Source organism: Telmatherina bonti (genome assembly GCF_933228915.1).
Source record: "Telmatherina bonti genome assembly, chromosome: 9".
NCBI classification, from domain to species: domain Eukaryota; kingdom Metazoa; phylum Chordata; class Actinopteri; order Atheriniformes; family Telmatherinidae; genus Telmatherina; species Telmatherina bonti.
Genome location: NC_136627.1, coordinates 6406306 through 6423640, shown reverse-complemented (window position 1 = coordinate 6423640; position 17335 = coordinate 6406306). Strand labels below are relative to the sequence as shown.

General features: G+C 41.4%; 1 protein-coding gene across 1 annotated transcript in view; it reads right to left on the bottom strand.

Moving 5' to 3' along the window:
* Positions 1-17335, bottom strand: part of LOC306760686 (alpha-2-macroglobulin-like protein 1) — a gene marked incomplete at both ends in the record, with an annotated part of 56619 nt that overhangs the window by 26272 nt on the left and 13012 nt on the right. The window contains 11 exons of the mRNA XM_079246651.1: positions 3673-3756; positions 3856-3907; positions 4034-4155; positions 4344-4470; positions 7024-7249; positions 7842-7974; positions 8315-8381; positions 8713-8862; positions 10740-10882; positions 11023-11086; positions 15626-15802. Coding sequence (XP_079102777.1) covers positions 3673-3756; positions 3856-3907; positions 4034-4155; positions 4344-4470; positions 7024-7249; positions 7842-7974; positions 8315-8381; positions 8713-8862; positions 10740-10882; positions 11023-11086; positions 15626-15802 — 1345 coding nt within the window. The remainder of the gene's footprint in view (positions 1-3672; positions 3757-3855; positions 3908-4033; positions 4156-4343; positions 4471-7023; positions 7250-7841; positions 7975-8314; positions 8382-8712; positions 8863-10739; positions 10883-11022; positions 11087-15625; positions 15803-17335) is intronic.

Sequence of the window (17335 nt, the reverse complement as noted above, 5' to 3'; positions counted from 1 at the left end):
GTCAGAAATGACACTTCTAAGCCAAAAAGACGAGACTCCAGGGCACCAGAACAACCCCTCCCCTGACGGAGAAGGAGACAGAAGGAATCCAAACTTCTTTCCCCAATTGAAGGAACTGATCTAACTTAGTCTAAAAGACTGTGGTTAATTGTTTGGTTGAATTTCTTCTTTTCCATTATTTTATCTTGATATGTAATTTAATTCTTTGAACTGATCACACACACACATTAATCATGAACACTGCAGTAAATAATTGTTGATTACGTTTTCCAAGCTTCAGACTTCTCTTAAGCTACTAATATGAATGAATAAAATGTGAGGTTTTTTTTTTTTTAGGATCACCCAATGAGGACGAGTCACGACAATTAATTAATCCACCTTTAATAAAAAGTACACGTAGCCAATCTTTTCATGTGTGAAAGTAATACTATAAAATGCTTTCCTTCGCCAGCAAACGAGGAATCTGCATAACTCTGAAAGAATGTGATTTGATGTGTATTGCGGCAGACAAATCAAGGAGTTGAAAGTATCCTGTTCACATTAATGAGATGCAGAGGGAAGGAACTAGAGCTGACCTGATTGGATAAGGTTGGTCAGCCTCTGACAGAAGCAACTCATGATTGGCTGGAAGTTCGAAAGGCGGGTCTGTTTAAATTAGACTGGCAGACCAACTTCCTGAGCTTTTTCTCCTCCTGAGTTTTTCTTTACTTTTTCGTCTCCTCTTAAAGTTTCTGCTTTTCTTTTGTCCTCTGTTTAGTTCTTTAGCCTTTCGTCCTTTTTTTTCTTTTTGTTATTTCATTATAAGTTTTCACCTCTCCGTTCTTCCGAACGGGAGAAAGTACAACAAGTGTTTATTTGTAACCAGTATTTTTCCCGAGATCAGTAATTAACTAGAACCGTAGCTCCAACTTTTTCCATTACGTCTTTACACGTAAAATCTGGAACTATCTATTTTTGGGACAATCTGGATCATCATCACACCGCTCTGGAACTCCGCTGAACGGATCCAGAAGGCCAGAGTAGCTGCGTAGACCTACATCTTCTGACGCTCCAGGGATCCAATTCCCCCGGAAACGCGCCGAATAGGGGACCAACCACCCGCTTCGACCCACACTCCGGATTCAGCGTTCAAAGTAGGATCTGATAGCGCTCTGACATTTGTGATGTCCCAAACCAGTACATCAAATTCTAATTAAATAATTAAATTCGAATTCTTATCCAAATTTAGAATTATTGAACACGTTCTTGTCAAAGATTTAAGTAAGATAATCATCCCGATTTATTTGCTTAATTCCAACCAGTTTCTTCCTGCTCCATCTCATTTAATTAATCTCAGCGTTCTTTATTAATGTTATAAATGAAATTCCATGTTGACAAATTCATCATACCATCTCACCAATAACATCTCTCCATCATTGCTCATTTTCACTGCTGTATGTTTACCATCATTGTAAATAAATATGTATAATCAATTCATCCGTTATTGTCATAATTTCTGAATGCACGATTTCTGGTTCATTCGTTCTTAGGATTTACTCCTTGGAAGTGAGACTGTTTATTGAATTGAGTTTATTTCAGGTGTCTCATCCGCCTGAATTTTAAGTTAATTAAAGGTGATGAGTGGTGCTCCGAGGTAATTAATAAATTCATAATTTGTAGAGGCTATTCCGCTACAGTTTTTACCATAAAGTGTTGCCAAATATCTCAGAAACAGTATGTATCATTCATGTCACACTGGGCTCTTATTGGTTAAAATGGTCTCCAAACTTAAATAGCTTCTGTTTAAGTTTACAGATTTAACTGCAAACCTGCTAACCTAGTATATGGAATTACACAAACCTAGGATCATTTTTATGGTGTGGTCAGATTTAGATGCAAGGTATACTTCTTCCATCGTGGGTAATTTAGTCTCAATGTTAGACAAACGTCTTTGCCTAGTCTTTTTAATTAAAGACTAATATGAGATTACATTACCTTTAATTAAAGCTTTTGTTACCTCCCACTGTGGCTACAGTGCCATTGCCATTAGAAGCCTGAAAATCTGATTTCTTGATTGAGATGTACTGACAAAAATGTTAATCAGATCTTAATGCCGGATTATACCTCTAATTGTACAAATGCACACATATTAAAATCTATGTTAATACAAATAGGAGAATGATTAGAAAATAAAATAGCTTTGTATTTAGAGCTAACAACTTTTGAAATCATACCAAAAAAATAATCAATTCTTGCAATACTCCCATGTACTTGGGAATTACCATTTTTTATCAGATGGATGGTGATGGTTTCTTGATATTTACTAAATTTAGGGATTTTATAAGATTGTTTAAAGCTGGCACAGATTTTAATATAAGGGTACTTGTAGAGGAATTAAAATCTCCCCCAATGACAATATTGTGATTCATTTGGTCAACAACAAGAAATGAAAAACCTTTGTAAATAAAACAGAGTATCAACATTTGGGGCATGTATGTTTAAAAGGGCCAATGGTACTGAATTTACAATTCCTGCCATGAGTACAATTGTCCCACATGGGTGTGGGTGTGATTCTGTGGATTAGGATGGCACCACCTCTCACCTGCAAGCAAAACACTGATTGATAAACCGATATATCCATGAACCCCTTAGTGGCCTCTGTTCTGTGGAGTGAATATGAGTTTCCGGTAGGAAAATTACATTGGAAGCTAGTGTGTTTAAGTGTGACAAGACATTGTCTCACCCTGCGATGGACTGGTGAGCTGTCCAGGATGTACCCTGCCTTTCGCCCAAAGAATACTGGGATAGGCTCCAGCTTCAACCCTTTATTGGACTTAGCAGTTGGGATAATGAATGAATGAATGAATGAAGACATTGTCTCTTTTAATAGCCTTCCCAAGAGCTCTACAGTTCCATGATGTCAATGTGAGATCACTAAAACCCAATCTAAGTGAATCAATTTGCATTCATACCAGAAAAACACAACAACAAGCCCATAAAGGGCTGTGGCACAAACAATGAGGTAGAAGAAGAAGAAAAAAAGACAGGAAAAATATGGAACAACAGAGCAGTGATGCAGATGCCTGCCTCAGTGAGCGCATCATCCATGTCATCTAAATCAGTGTTTCTTAATCTTGGTCCTCGGGGCCCACTAGGCCTTATGGGGTTACTATAGGTAACCCTACTTTAACACAATTGACTCAAATCAAGGCTCATTATCAGGCTTCCATAGAACTTGGCAAGCAGTTAAGTTAATTTGCATCAGGAGTTGGTTGGAACTAAAACATGCAGGGCAGTGGGACCAGGGTTATGAAACACTGATCTTAGCATAGCTTGGTTTGGCTGTACTCACTCTGTAAATTGAACAAATGTGCCTCAATTGTGTGAAGGAGGCAAACTAACGCATATTGTCCATCTGTTTAGAGGCTTTTGCTAGCTCAGCTCCATACTTGTTGATGGCTAGCCTGGGTCTGGACAGTTTTTTAATGCACAGTCCCATGATCAGATATCGATATGCAATATCGACAGTCTTGGCATTTAACGGGCATAAAATTGCAAGCTGGTGCAGTATTCAATATATAAAATATTGAAAACTATGACAAAGCCTGATGAAAACACGTCTACACCACATCTACAAGGAGCTACTTTAACCTGAAAAATGAACTCTGAGTGGAAATGTATTTATCAGTTTACCCAGCACTGATACTGTAGCTCGGGCAGATCCATCAATCACGTTTTTTGGGATTTCAATGTTTGTCTCCTCTGACAAAGTGTTTCCTGTGTACAGACATGGACATTTATCATTAAATCCAAACAGGAAATCAGTGAGGAAATTGTAGAGTTTAGGCTCTGGTAAAGGGCTAAACCCAGACTGACCTTTAGGACAGAGCAGCCAGTTGTGTGTCTTAGTGATCTCAGTTCCTTCAGCCTGAAGAAGAGATGTGAGATGTTTACAATGGGAAACAGGGTAAATTTCATCTGAAAGACTTTAAAGTTCTTTGAAATACAAAAGATGTGTCTTGTTTTTTGTCTTGTCTTGTTTTGTGTCACCAACCTTTACTCTGAGAGGCCGTGTGACCACGTCGATGCGTCCTCTTTCTGGAACGCTGACAATCTCATTGTTACAAGAAGTGTGGGACGGTTCAGCCTCAGCACTCACAGTCACATTCACAACCCCTAAAAAGATCAGTAAAGAGCAGCTTTTCAGCTCCAGATCTTCATTATCAAACCATTTAACCACTGAGGTGGATCTCACTAAGTTTGTAGAGATGGAAAGTGATGTACAGAGGGTGAAGGGACAGCAGTTCCTTCATCCTGCCATTCTTTAACTTTTACATCAGGCTGGATGGAAATCTGAGCCTTACCTAAGGTTGTAGGGATCATGGTCCAGCTGAGAGTCTTACGCTCACTGCCACACAGACAAGATGTGTACTGGTCCCCAGAGAGGGGGGTGAGGGTGTAATCTGAGGAGGGGGCTGGAATCACTTTGATCTGTTATAAAGATAGAGAATATCATTGTGTGCTACACGGTGGCATAGTGGTTTGTGTTGGGGCCTCATAACAAGAAGGTTGCTGGTTTGAGTCTCAACTGGGGGGAATTTCTGTGGCCTTTCTATTTGGAGTTTGCATGTTCTCCCCATGTATGCATGGATTCTCTCTGGGTACTCCCACACCTCCTCCCACTGTTAAAGAGATGAATAATAAGGTTAATAGGTTACTTTAAATTGTCCCTGGGAGTGAGTGGAGCATGAATGGTTGTCTCTCCGTGTTAGCCCTGGAATGGACCTGTCCAGGCAGGGGTGTCGCCAGGAATTTTGGGTCCTATGAAAGACAGTGACATAGACCCCAGCACTTGATTACACCACTTATTTGTTTTTGCTACAACTGCTTCATGTTGATCAAATAAATTGCTTTTCATAGGAATAATAAAGATCTGTGACTGCATTTCACGGCTGTATTTAAATCACCATATACATATCTAGCGAGGCTATTTTAATATTGACAGTCACCTTAATACAGGCGTCTGTACGATTATCAGTGTTTCCAATCAAATGACCAGTATCCAGTAAAATAATGACAAGATATTGCTTTGTTTTTTTATATACCGATTATTATGTAATAAAAATAACATTCATTCATACATTCATTTTCCAAACTGCTTATTCCAATTCAGGGTCGCAGGAAAGCTGGAGCCTATCCCAGCTGGCTTTGGGCGACAGGCAGGGTACACCCTGGACAGCTTGCCAGTCCATCGCAGGGCCACACACAGAGAGACGAACAACCACACCCACGCTCACACTCACTCCCAGGGGCAAACCTAACATACATGTCTTTGGATGGTGGGAGGAAGCCGGAGTACCTGGAGAGAACCCACGCATACATGGGGAGAACATGCAAACTCCACACAGAAAGGCCACTGACCAAACCAGCCAAGGATTGAACCAGTGACCTTCTTGCTGTGAGGCCACAGTGCTAACCACTGCGCCACCGTGCAGCCCCTAAAAATAACATGTTTCAGTTTAATTAAATATGTTTAATATTATATTTTTGAATGATAAAAAGAAAGATAGTCCCACAGACCCTCGGTGATGATGCTAACTGGCATGTCCCTGAGCACAATGATCAAATCATATCAAGGATACTTTATTCATCCCCGAGGGGAAGTTCAAAGTTCAAGCCAGCTCGTCCCAAGTTTGACATACAGACATCTAACATTTATGACAGATTCACAGATCCGACCTGAAGCTTAGGCCCTGGTACACCATGGACAGTTTGCCAGTCCATGACAGAGCCACACAGAGACAAACAACCACACAGGCTCACACTCACTCCAATGGGCAATTTAGAGTAAGCTAACATGCACGTCTTTGGACGGTGGGAGGAAGCCGGAGTACCCGGAGAGAACCACACGGAATGAACCAGTGACCTTCTTGCTGTGAGGCCACAGTACTAACCACTACGCCACCGTGCGGCCTTAAACACTGATTAGCCCTGATTAAATGTTGGTTAATTCTCTGATCTTTCTTGTCCAAACACGTCACTATGTACGCTAAATCTGCACGTGAAGGCTGATTTCATCTGGCCTGATAATGTGCTTGAGAACAGACTGAATGTGGGAACAACAAACCATGGTCACATTTTACATGCACTGCACCCACATTTAATGAGCCGCCCGCAATTACAGTGAACATTTCTTGACCCGGCCCGACTAATCTGAAAGAAACTTGTGGAAATTGAGGGTCATGGGCCGGCCTGCGCTCCACTAGCTGACACCATCAATGATGTGATGCTTGTGAGCTCTGATAATGAAGAGGGGAAAGTGAAGTTAGCAGGAGCTTGTAGATAGCTAGCTCATTTCACTGTGCAACGCGTTCATTTCAACTGACCACTATTTAAAGACGTAAGAAACCTTTCTGGTTGAAATACTGGGTCACATCTTGGAACCCATATTTTTGTCTCATCCTTTCTTGCCATGTTGCATTATAGGTAAATGAACGGCGATTGAAAACTGCTGTTGATGGAGCCGACGCGTCCCGACTGGACAGAACCAAACCATTTCATGCACTTTCATGGGAGTGTTTGGTTAACATAAATATTCATTTTTTTGTTTATCAGTTTACTGCTGAAAAACAAGTGAAAACATTGGTCATTTATTTTAATCCTATATTTTCTTGTAATCATTTAAAAATACATTATTTTAATGAAAGTTGCATAATGTTCTCATATTTTCCATGTCTTTTTGGGCCCCTATCAACTTGTGGGCCCTTGGAATCTTCCTGGCTTTTGCCCACCAATACAGTGTCCATCTGTCCAGGTGTACCTGCCTCTCGCCCAGTGATTGCTGGGATAGACTCCAGCTTTCCAGTGACCCTTAATTGAAGAAAGTGGTTAGGGAAATGAATGAATGAATATTATGTGTTGTGAAGCTGGAATGAAATTAAACTGAATAGTAGAAAAGCTAAATGAACTCCTGGTTAACGTCATGATGTTGACAGAATCTCTGTGATCGCATCATGCTTGGATTGACAGGCGTCTCATCGTTACCATGATGCAGCTGGTCAGGTAGTTGAAGACAGTCGCCTTCAGTTCAAAGTTCTCCCCCCGGACGATGGAGTAGGGCAGTGTGAGCTCCAGGAAGAAGGGCTGGAAGACGGTAAGTTTCACACGAGGAGCCAGACCAAAACCTTCAGAGGACAGGCAGAAAGTCTCCGTCTCCCATGTGGTGATGGTGTCTGGGACAGTGACGGACACGTCCTTTCTACCAGACTCTCTGGATCAGGAGAAAGACATTCTGTCAGATGGTAAAACAAAACTTCAAGAACCAGATTTTGGTATATGTTGAAAGTATCTGTTTTTGCAAAACATTTATTTGAAACATGTCTTTAACATCCTGAGAGATTATTTATCTCTAGTTGTTTTTTGTAAAATCTTGTTAACTTACAACCTGTTCACCTCAGACAAGCTTAACAAATATAGATGCAACTATAGAATGCAGAATTTAGAGATTTCTGCAACTAATCCAGAAACTTTAGATGAATCTTAAAGCTAGCTCAGGTGATACTGAACCATCATCAGTTCTCCTGCTTTATACATAGTTTGCTTTGGCGTCACTCCCATAGAGTTCTAAATTTGTTTATCTGTCCTAATGTCAGTATCATCAACTTTGTGTCTCTATTTCAGTAGGTATGTTATTGTTTGTGTCTTATCCTGTTTTATGTTGCTATCCACTCACAACACAACAACCTGGGGAGATCTGGCTCACTCTGGTCAAGATGTTGTTTGTCTCTAAGCAAAGACTGCAGATTATTTCAATTAATTACCCTGTTGCAAGACCACTGACCCCTTTTGCGGCAAAATCTCACCCAACTTCCACCAGGTCCCATATCCACGTCTCAGGGAAGAAGCTGCGAGCTGTTTGTATTGGTGGAGCAGGAAGTGCATTCCCTGCCATACCTTTTACACCATTGAGTGTTACTAAGGACGAAGACTGAGGTACTGACAAAAAAGAATCAAACAGTGGTGATTGTACATTTTATAAATAAAAAAGTAGCAAATATCTGTATAAAAAAAGTTCACCATATTTGTAGATCTCATCTCTGAATTTCAGACACATTGGAAATTTAATCACTAAGTTTGTTGCCATTTTCAGTCCAACAGTCTGCAATAATTCAGCAACAAACAATCAACATTTATAATGAAATACAATATCCTGCACTTTTTACGTGTGATATCAGTAGTAGTTTGATAAGTACCTTAAAAACATCATTGGCATATGTTTTCTCTGCATGAGGATGTGGATATGGCCAAACATGTCTCTTCGGTCTCACATCCAAACATTCTTCAGGATCTTCAAGGTTATATGGCACATAGGATGCTGTCCTCACAGGTAGCAAGGTAAATATCTGAAAAGAAAAAAAAGGTGCAGAACTTCAAAGTAAAAGATGAGTTTTATTCAGAGAAGAAGTGGAAGTAAATGTAGAGCACAAGTCAAAATTTTGGACACACTTTCCAGTTCAATCTGATGGCAAAATGTGTCCAAACTTCTGGCTGGTGGTGTAGAACTATTATAAATAGCAAATCTAAAACACTCATAAGCTGAATTGGATTTAATCTTTTGTAGTTTGTTTAAAAATGGTATCCATACAAATTACAAAGTTGAATTCACAAAGATGTGGAGATTAAAGCAAAAGAAAAGAATTTGCACATGTATGTTTTAGTTTCCTGTATTATTACTTCGTCTGCATTCAGAGTCTTTCCTGGTTCCTTGATGAGGACGCTCTGATCGATAACGCTGACTGCACACAGAGAGTCTGGCTGGGCCGTCAGCCGAAGGTTGGTTTCCTCTCCAGGAACAGCTGAGGACGGTGAAAACTCCAGCGATACCTGATACACAGACAGGAATCATCATCACACTGTCAAGACTTTAGTATTATATACGACCAAAGGAACAACCAACAGAACAAAATAAAAGAAACTATCCATCCCTCTTCTGCTGCTTATCCGGGGTCGGGTTGTGGGGGCAGCAGCCTAAGCAGGGAAGCCCAGCCTTCCCTCTCCCCAGCCACATTTGCCAACTCTGCGGGGGGGATCCCGAGGCGTTCCCAGGCCATTTGTGGGATATAATCCCTCCAGCGTGTCCTGGGTCTTCCCCGGGGTCTCCTCCCAGAGGGTCGTGCCCGAAATACCTCCTTAGGGAGCAACCAGGAGGCATCCTGACCAGATGCCCGAGCCACCTCAACTGGTTCCTCTCGATGCGGAGGAGCAGCGGCTCTACTCTGATCTCCTCCCGGATGACCAAGCTCCTCACCCTATCTCTAAGGGAGAGCCCGGCACCCTGCGGAGGAAACTCATTTCAGCCGCCTGTATACGAGATCTCCTTCTTTCGGTCACGACCCACAGCTCATGACCATAGGTGAGGGTAGGAAAGTAGATGGACTGGTAAATCGAGAGCTTCGCCTTCTGGCTCAGCTCCTTCTTCACCACGACAGACCGGCGCAGAGTCCGCATTACTGCAGACGCAGCACCGATCCGTCTGTCGATCTCGCGCTCCATCCTTCCCTCACTCGTGAACAAGACCCCGAGATATTTAAACTCCTCCACTTGAGGCAGGACCTGACTCCCGACCCGGAGAGGACAATCCACCCTATTCCGGCTGAGGACCATGGTCTCAGATTTGGAGGTGCTGATTCTCATCCCAGCCGCTTCACACTCGGCCGTGAATCGCTCAAGTGAGAGTTGGAGGTCACGACCAGATGAAGCCAACAGGACCACGTCATCTGCAATAAAAGAAACTAACAATCTAATTTCTAGTACAGTCCCTGACTAACAGGACATCCTGACACTTTCCCAGTAAGTTAGTATGACAAACCTTACAGGAGGCAATCACATTACAGTACTTCACATTCATTAATAACAGTTATCATTTTCACTCCATTTGATTTTCCGTTGTCCCCCAAGCTGGAAAAGTGGTTCCAAAAAATACCTCAAGAAACATCAGACATCTCCATCCAGAAAAGCGCAGTCCTAGTGTTGTGAAAATTTTCTGTTTTGACTTAGATTTTCATGTATTTCATATGTGGGTTTTGTCACGATGAACTCAAGCTTAATCTGCTTATCCTCCTTACAGGCATAGATAATGTGAAGAGACTCCGAGATGTCTGTATTCAGACATCTGGGATCTGATTAGCTAGGACACTTTCTTCCTTTGAAGTATTTTACAGCTAGGAGGTCAGATACCAGGGAGCCATTAGGGAGATTATAAGTTAGTGGGCAGTTTGACCTCATCTGTAGGATAACAGATCATCCTTTGTTTAGAATAGTATAGATTGTAACATGGAATTGACGTGCTGTAGGTGAGGGCTTAAAAGGCAGTTTAATCCAGGACTCTTCAGAGCATTCCAGACTTCCGCCCCGTCGGACCTCTGGACTGTCTCTCCAAATTACAGTTTGTATTCTTCTGTTCTGTTCATATTTTCTGTTCAATAAACTTTGTAATCTTTTTCACTTCAGAACCAGACTCCTCGTCATTGACAGACTTTTTTTCCACAATACTAGGAACAACTAAGTTAATTCAATATGACTCTCAAGCTCCAAGGACTCTGGTAGAAGACCTGAGCTTGAGAAAATCAACCACCCTCCCTACCCAGAGGAGATGGGAGTTTGAGTGAGGGGAGTTTTTTTCCTCTAACATTTACTGTGTAATATTTACCCTGAGATTTAATCAGCAAATTTAGTTCCCCCTGTCCTTTCCTTTTACTGACCTTGTTGAAACATTTCTCAGTGGAGAAGTAGGCACTGTGTGCAATCACCAGCTCACTAGGAAGGACAGCATAAGCCACAATCTGAACAGCTGGTGCAACACCTGGAGACACTTTCAGCTTGAATGACACCTCACCCTCATTTACTGGAAGACAAAACCAGGTATTATAACCACAGACCAGTTATCACGTTTCCCCAAATTACTAAAAACAAACTAATTGTGTGCAAAAGCTGTTTAAAGGGTAAAATTATAAAGTGTCTCCAAACTGATGATCATCCACACACCTGTTTGGTGTTGAACTTTAATTTGTTTTAAGCCTTGCATGATGATGGCTCCTCTGGATAAAATCTGGGAAGGTGAAGAAAAAAATGGTTTAAAGAAAGTGGAATGCAACCTATTTTTGAGGAGTGATTCTAATATTTTTTCTACAAATGGTTATCAATGCTTTTAAGAATTCTATAGAGATGAGGTTCAGTACACTTAACATGTTTCTGCCATTTGAAAGTATTTTATATGTTGTACTCAATCTACAAATCTGGTTACTAACTGTTACATTCAGATTTAATCAAACCAACTGACTGAGGAAAAAAATCTATTTTATTTTACAGTCAATTTTAGCTTCTATGCCATATGTCATTATATATGTGGAACCTTGAAACAGAAAATTAATGCATAACTAGAACCAGGTATTATTGAAATAATAGCAAATGTGAATGCCCATTTATTGAACTATGCTAGATGATTGAAATGAAATTGCATAAGTATTAGAAATTGGAAAAAAAAAAAAAAAGAAGCTCAAGTGACATTTTTTCTAATTGCCCTGCATCAGGATTGAACCCATGAAATCCTGCAATGAAGCACATTGACAACACTCACTACGCTACCAGCTCTGAAAAAAATAAAGCATTCAAATTTTTGTCAGTTGCTTTTGTTTCCACGTCCAGCAGGGCGCAATTAGTAGGATTGCAAAAATATGTGCGTGGTTGAACTAAAGTCCAGTAAAGACTTTATTGATCAATGTGAAAAACTTTTTTATTTTTTTAAAAAGTTGTTTAAGATTCATCAAAGTGTTGAAAAGTTGCAGGGAGCATTGTTGGAACAAATCTTTCATATTTAACTGTGACATTTGCAAATAAATTCCTTTGCTCCTGAAAGTGCGCAGCTGAGACCAACAGTTCACGTTGAGCAGCCTGCAGAGCTGCATGCCGTCACACAAGCAACAGCCGACAAACAACAATGGAGCTATATGTTAAATGCTGCATTTGAACCAGTGCCTTGTATGTGTACCTATGTCCCGATGCACAAAATGAACCAGTCGCTGAGCTGAATTCTGTTTCGTCCAGTCACAGTTGTACTGGAAGTCTGAGGTGTACAGAGTGAAGAGGAATGGCCAGAGTACAGTTCCTTGTGGTGCACCAGTGCTGCTGACCTCCATCTCAGACACACAACCTTTCAGTCTCACAAACTGGGGTCTGTTTGTGAGGTAGTCATAGATCCAGGTGGTTGTGGAGGTATCCACCTGGAATTTATGGAGCTTCTCACATAACAAAGCAGGCTGAATGGTATTAAAAGCACTTGAGAAATGAAAGAACATGACCCTCAGAGTGCTGCCTGAATGGTCCAGATGAGCGTGTGCTCTCTGGAGCAGGTATATGATGGCATCTTCAACCCCAAGTCCATTACGATATGCAAACTGGAATGGGTCCTGAAAGGTGTTTACTTGCTTGTTGAGGTGAGCCAGTAAGAGTCTCTCCAGGACTTTCATGATGTGAGATGTCAGGGCAACTGGTCTGTAGTCACTTGGTTCAGCTGGTTGTGTTTTTTTAGGCACTGGAACAAGGCAGGAGGTTTTCCACGGCACTGGGACTCTATTTTGTCTCAGACTGGTGTTGAAAAGGTGCTGGAGAATCGGACATAGTTGTTTTGAGCAGGTCTCGAGAACTCTGGGACTGACACCATCTGGACCTGCAGCCTTGTTCTGGTTCAGTTTCTCAAGTTGCTTTTTCAGGTCACTGGTGATCCAAGGTTTGTTATTGGGGAAGCCCCTCACTGCTCTTGTTGGGACGATGCTATCCACACTGAAGTTTATGTAATCTGTCACACACTCAGTCATGGGGTTGATGTCGTCTCAATGAGGTTCACAGAGGACGTTCCAGTCTGTAGCCTCAAAGCCTCCTCTAAGAGCATCTTCAGCTTCAGCCGTTTTAAAGCCCGTTACAGATACATTGCAGTTGGGGATGTGTTCATGCAGCCATGTTTCGGGTGAAGCACATAATACTGCACTCTCTGTATTCTTTCTGAGACCTTGTTAGGATCACGAGCTCGTCCGTTTTGTTCAGCGGACCTGAATAACCTTAAAAGACATTTTTCGTATTTTCATAACTTTTCAATCGCCTACACACGTTAGTCATACGCATAACACCTAAATCAAATAATAATTGACAAAATAAAACAAAGAAAATGCAACAGCCAGCAAATATGTCTTTCCGGGCGGATTCTGCACAGATCCTAACCCACTTCCATCTGTGCCTGTGTGGTGGACAGTCGCGGTTGCCTAGAGACCAACATTACCCATCTGTGCTCCTCTGAAGACCCGTACTTTTAAAATGTCTATTGTACCTGGTACTCTGCATCCTCAAAATCAAAATTGCAGCTAAACAGACATGAGTGGGAAGAGGCACATCCTTGGCTAATGGACAGTGGCAGTGAAGATGTTTACAAGGCAAATTGTAAAATGTTTCTGCAACTATTCAGTTTGGCATGGTGGACTGTCTGATATCTAACAGCATGCATCAGGAGAGCATGATCATTTATTTACATGCTGAATTAGCAAATATAAATAACATATAGGCTATGACCTTAAAAAAAAATTTTTAATGGATGAAAAGTTAATAAAAACATTCAAACATAAGTATATAGGGAAATGTTTATTTTGAAAATATATGCATTTCCTACATTAAGATATTTAGAGCTTTATGTGTTTTATGTAATTTTTTAGGGAATCTATGTTCAGTGATCATTCAATACATTATGTCATGTTGCCTCGATGTAGTTTTTACGCTAAACCGTTGTCAAACTATAGCGTGTTTCCCTCATTCACCTATCAAATGCCAGCTGATCTGAACCAGTTGATTAATGTGTTGCTACGGTGACGCCTGTCATGGAATGATAGGACAGTAATTTCACTTGCGTGACTATTACTGACCGCAGTCTAAATTATATGAATTTGTCATCCCACTCCTCCCTTCTTTGTTACTGCATGTAAATGAAGTGACACGGGTGTTATTTTTTGTAAAGTTCAATGTTGCACACTCTACACACATAAGTCTTCTTTCAGTACCACTAGTGCTGTTGCCATGTGATTCATCACACAGTTTTAACTAGGTTAATTAGGATAACCAGGTTAAATTACATAATAGCTCAGTATTGAGCATATGGCACTTTATTATATACAGTATTTTCCTCATATGTTAGTAGAGATCTATGTAATTACAGCTTTATGTTTCCTAATTATAGCAACAGTTTATATCCAACAATGTTGCACAACAAAGAATGTATTCATTTCTAATAAGTTATTCTAATCTTTAAGTTTGACCCTACCGAGCATTGGTGCAGGCCCAGTGCCTGAAAGACTCACACACATACATCACTCGATCCCAACATGGGAGACGATACTAGCAGGCAAGGAGACAAGAAGACTCCTAGTTGGTCCCACACTGCCACACCCACCCTGATCCCGCAGACCCGGCACCCCGTAGAAAACAGCAAACCCTGCTGGAGGCATAATCCCTCAGTCTTGGTGTTAGACTGACCAGTCTCAGCAGGCCTCGTAGTTGTAGACTGAGAGGACTTGGCGGACAAATCCGGGTTGTGAAGTTCATCAGTAGAGTTAGATGTAAGAGTTGTGTAGCAGCATCGGCAGACAAAGCTGCAAAGCGGTTATACTGTTTCAGGCATGGTGGAGATGTGTCATGGTCTCAGAGTGGTGCCATTCGCCAAGATCCACCTCAGCCCGGGCCATGGAGGCACCCGGCTGAGGAATACATGTGTACAATGGGGCCTCGGAGCCGGATCCCAAACAAACCCACCCACCCTGAATTGACTCGGGAGAATCTACCATAGACTGCATACCAGCGCCGGCAACCACTCCCTACCTTAAAGATAAATTCCATATTATTACCACAATTTAAATTTATGTTATTACCTCCAAACTTAAACTTCAGGGTAGCAGACAAAACATTCAATTTCGATTACCTAAGGCAGGGGTGTCACACTGTGGCCCTGGAGGGCTGGTATCCAGCATGTTTTTGTTGTTTCCCTCTACCAACATAGCTGATTCAAATCAAATTGATCCAGCAGCTTCTTGTCAACCAATTTTGAGTTTCAGTCAGGTGGGTTAGAGCATGGAGACAAGCAAAACTTGCAGGATAGCGGCCCTCCAGGACTGGAGTTAGACACCCCTGACCTAAGGTATCATTACTGAATTGGCAACAATAAATTTTTGTATTCCATTGTTTTACCAATCTCTTATCCCCCCCAAATGGAAAAAATGCCACCCCTTTTCTATAACTGTGAAGAAGAACAACACGTGACAAAACCTGCCAGAGTAGACAATGTAACATGCAAAAATCTGTGTGGATGTGAATATTACAGTACAGGGATCCACTGAACGGAAGTGTTGTGGAAGTGCTGTGGAACGGGTGTGCAAAGCTTTCCACCTGACACCCAACTTGCCAGCAGAGTTCAGAGCGGAATGTTTGTTTCGTGGTTTACATGAGGATTGGGTCATAGTTGGTGTAGGCCTACTTAAAATCCTTTTTAAAACTGCTCTAAAGTAAACAATAAACCTGCAAATAAAAAAGCAGGCACAGTTTGACTGTTTCTCACATGCCTGCTCTTTATTTCTTTATAGCAGCTTGGTTTCAGATTGCCCTGTAAAACAGGCAAGGAGGTTCTGAGTTTCCTGCCCATCAACAGTTCAGCAGGACTGGCTCCAGTGGAAGAGTTGGGGGTGACATACTGTCTTATGATAGTCTTTGCAATCTGGACATCATGTCCATTGCTCTGAGGGAAGAGTGGAGATGACGTGACATGGGCAGAGTTTAAGTTAAAGTTCAAATTTATTTATATAGTACATTTTTACAGCAGCGGCTGTCCACAAAGTGCTGAACAATAAAGCAACAAACAAAAACACTCATCAGTAAAAATAAAACATCTACAATTAAAACAAAGAAAAACTTGAATAAAAGTAAAATTAAAATACACAAAGGACAAGCTCAGGTTTGATCAAATACCAGTGCAAAGAAGTAGGTTTTAAGTACAGACTTAAAATCAGAGCTATATTGGACAGCTCTGATGTGACGGGGAAGGCTATTCCACATCTTAGGAGCAGCAACAGAAAAAGCTCTGTCACCCCTGGATTTAAGTCTGGCAAATGGGACCTCGAGTAAGAGCTGTGAAGAGGACCTCAGAGTCCTTGCTGGAGCATGCTCTTGTAACAACTCTGACAACTCAGAGTTACCTGCAAAAGTCTTTCATCTCAGCAGAGGCTAATTGCGATCTGTTGTCACTAATCAAGACCTCTGAGATACTGTAATGTGTAAAAGTCGCTTTAAGTCTAAATATGACCTGGCTGCTTGTAGTTTTAGGCAAGTGCAGTATTTTGAAAAATGTAGAAAAGTTGTCAGATAATACGTTCTGGTTTTTGAACTTGAACAGGTTTATTGGTACTTTCTGCCATTGTCTGGAAGGGAGAACACTTGGAAATAAAGGGTCTTTTCAGTATTGGCATTGTTTTACTTTCACTGAAATGCCTTGTCTCATTTTGGACCACTATACAAAAAGTAAAGCCTTTCTCCACACTTCAGGCCTTGGTACCCATCATGGATTCTGTCTAGGACCAATTCTCCGATATTTACAGGGATCACAAAATGACTCCCTCTCACAATTAGACCATCTAGTATGGACAATTCTCCCCTCATATCATAGAACTTTTGGGCTGACTCTGGAACGTCACATATGTATTCTGGCCACCCTGAACAGATGAAACTGTGAACAGATTGCAGCTATGTATCATTAGTTGTGCTTTCTCTGATCTCTTTAAGTCTCTAAGGTGTGGCTCGTACCTGACTTATGACTGCATTTATGTGTGCTGCTGCATCTGTATGAGAGGTCTTGTCCTGCTGTTTTGGGCCATTAGACAAAGCGTCGGCTACAGCTAGAGTCCTACCTGGTGCATACTCTGCAATGCCGCTAAAGAGCATGAGCTTCATTAACAGTCTGGAACCTAATGGGAACATTATACAGGTCCTTGCCGTAGAAGTTCAACAGGCTTGGGGTCAGTTACCAGTCTGAATTTGCCAAGTACAAATTAGTAATTTTCAAACCTTTTGCATGAACAGACACTGGCCAGGCACTTCTTTTCGATTTGAGCCTACCTGGTATCTGAGTCGCCTGGAACAGCTAGAGTCCTACCTGGCTAATCCCATGCAGCTGGAGAAGTACAACTCCATAACTGCTTGCTTCTGCTGAAACTACAGTAGGTCTGTTAGCATCATAAAAGCAAGAACAGGAACTGTGGCCAAAAGGCATTGAATT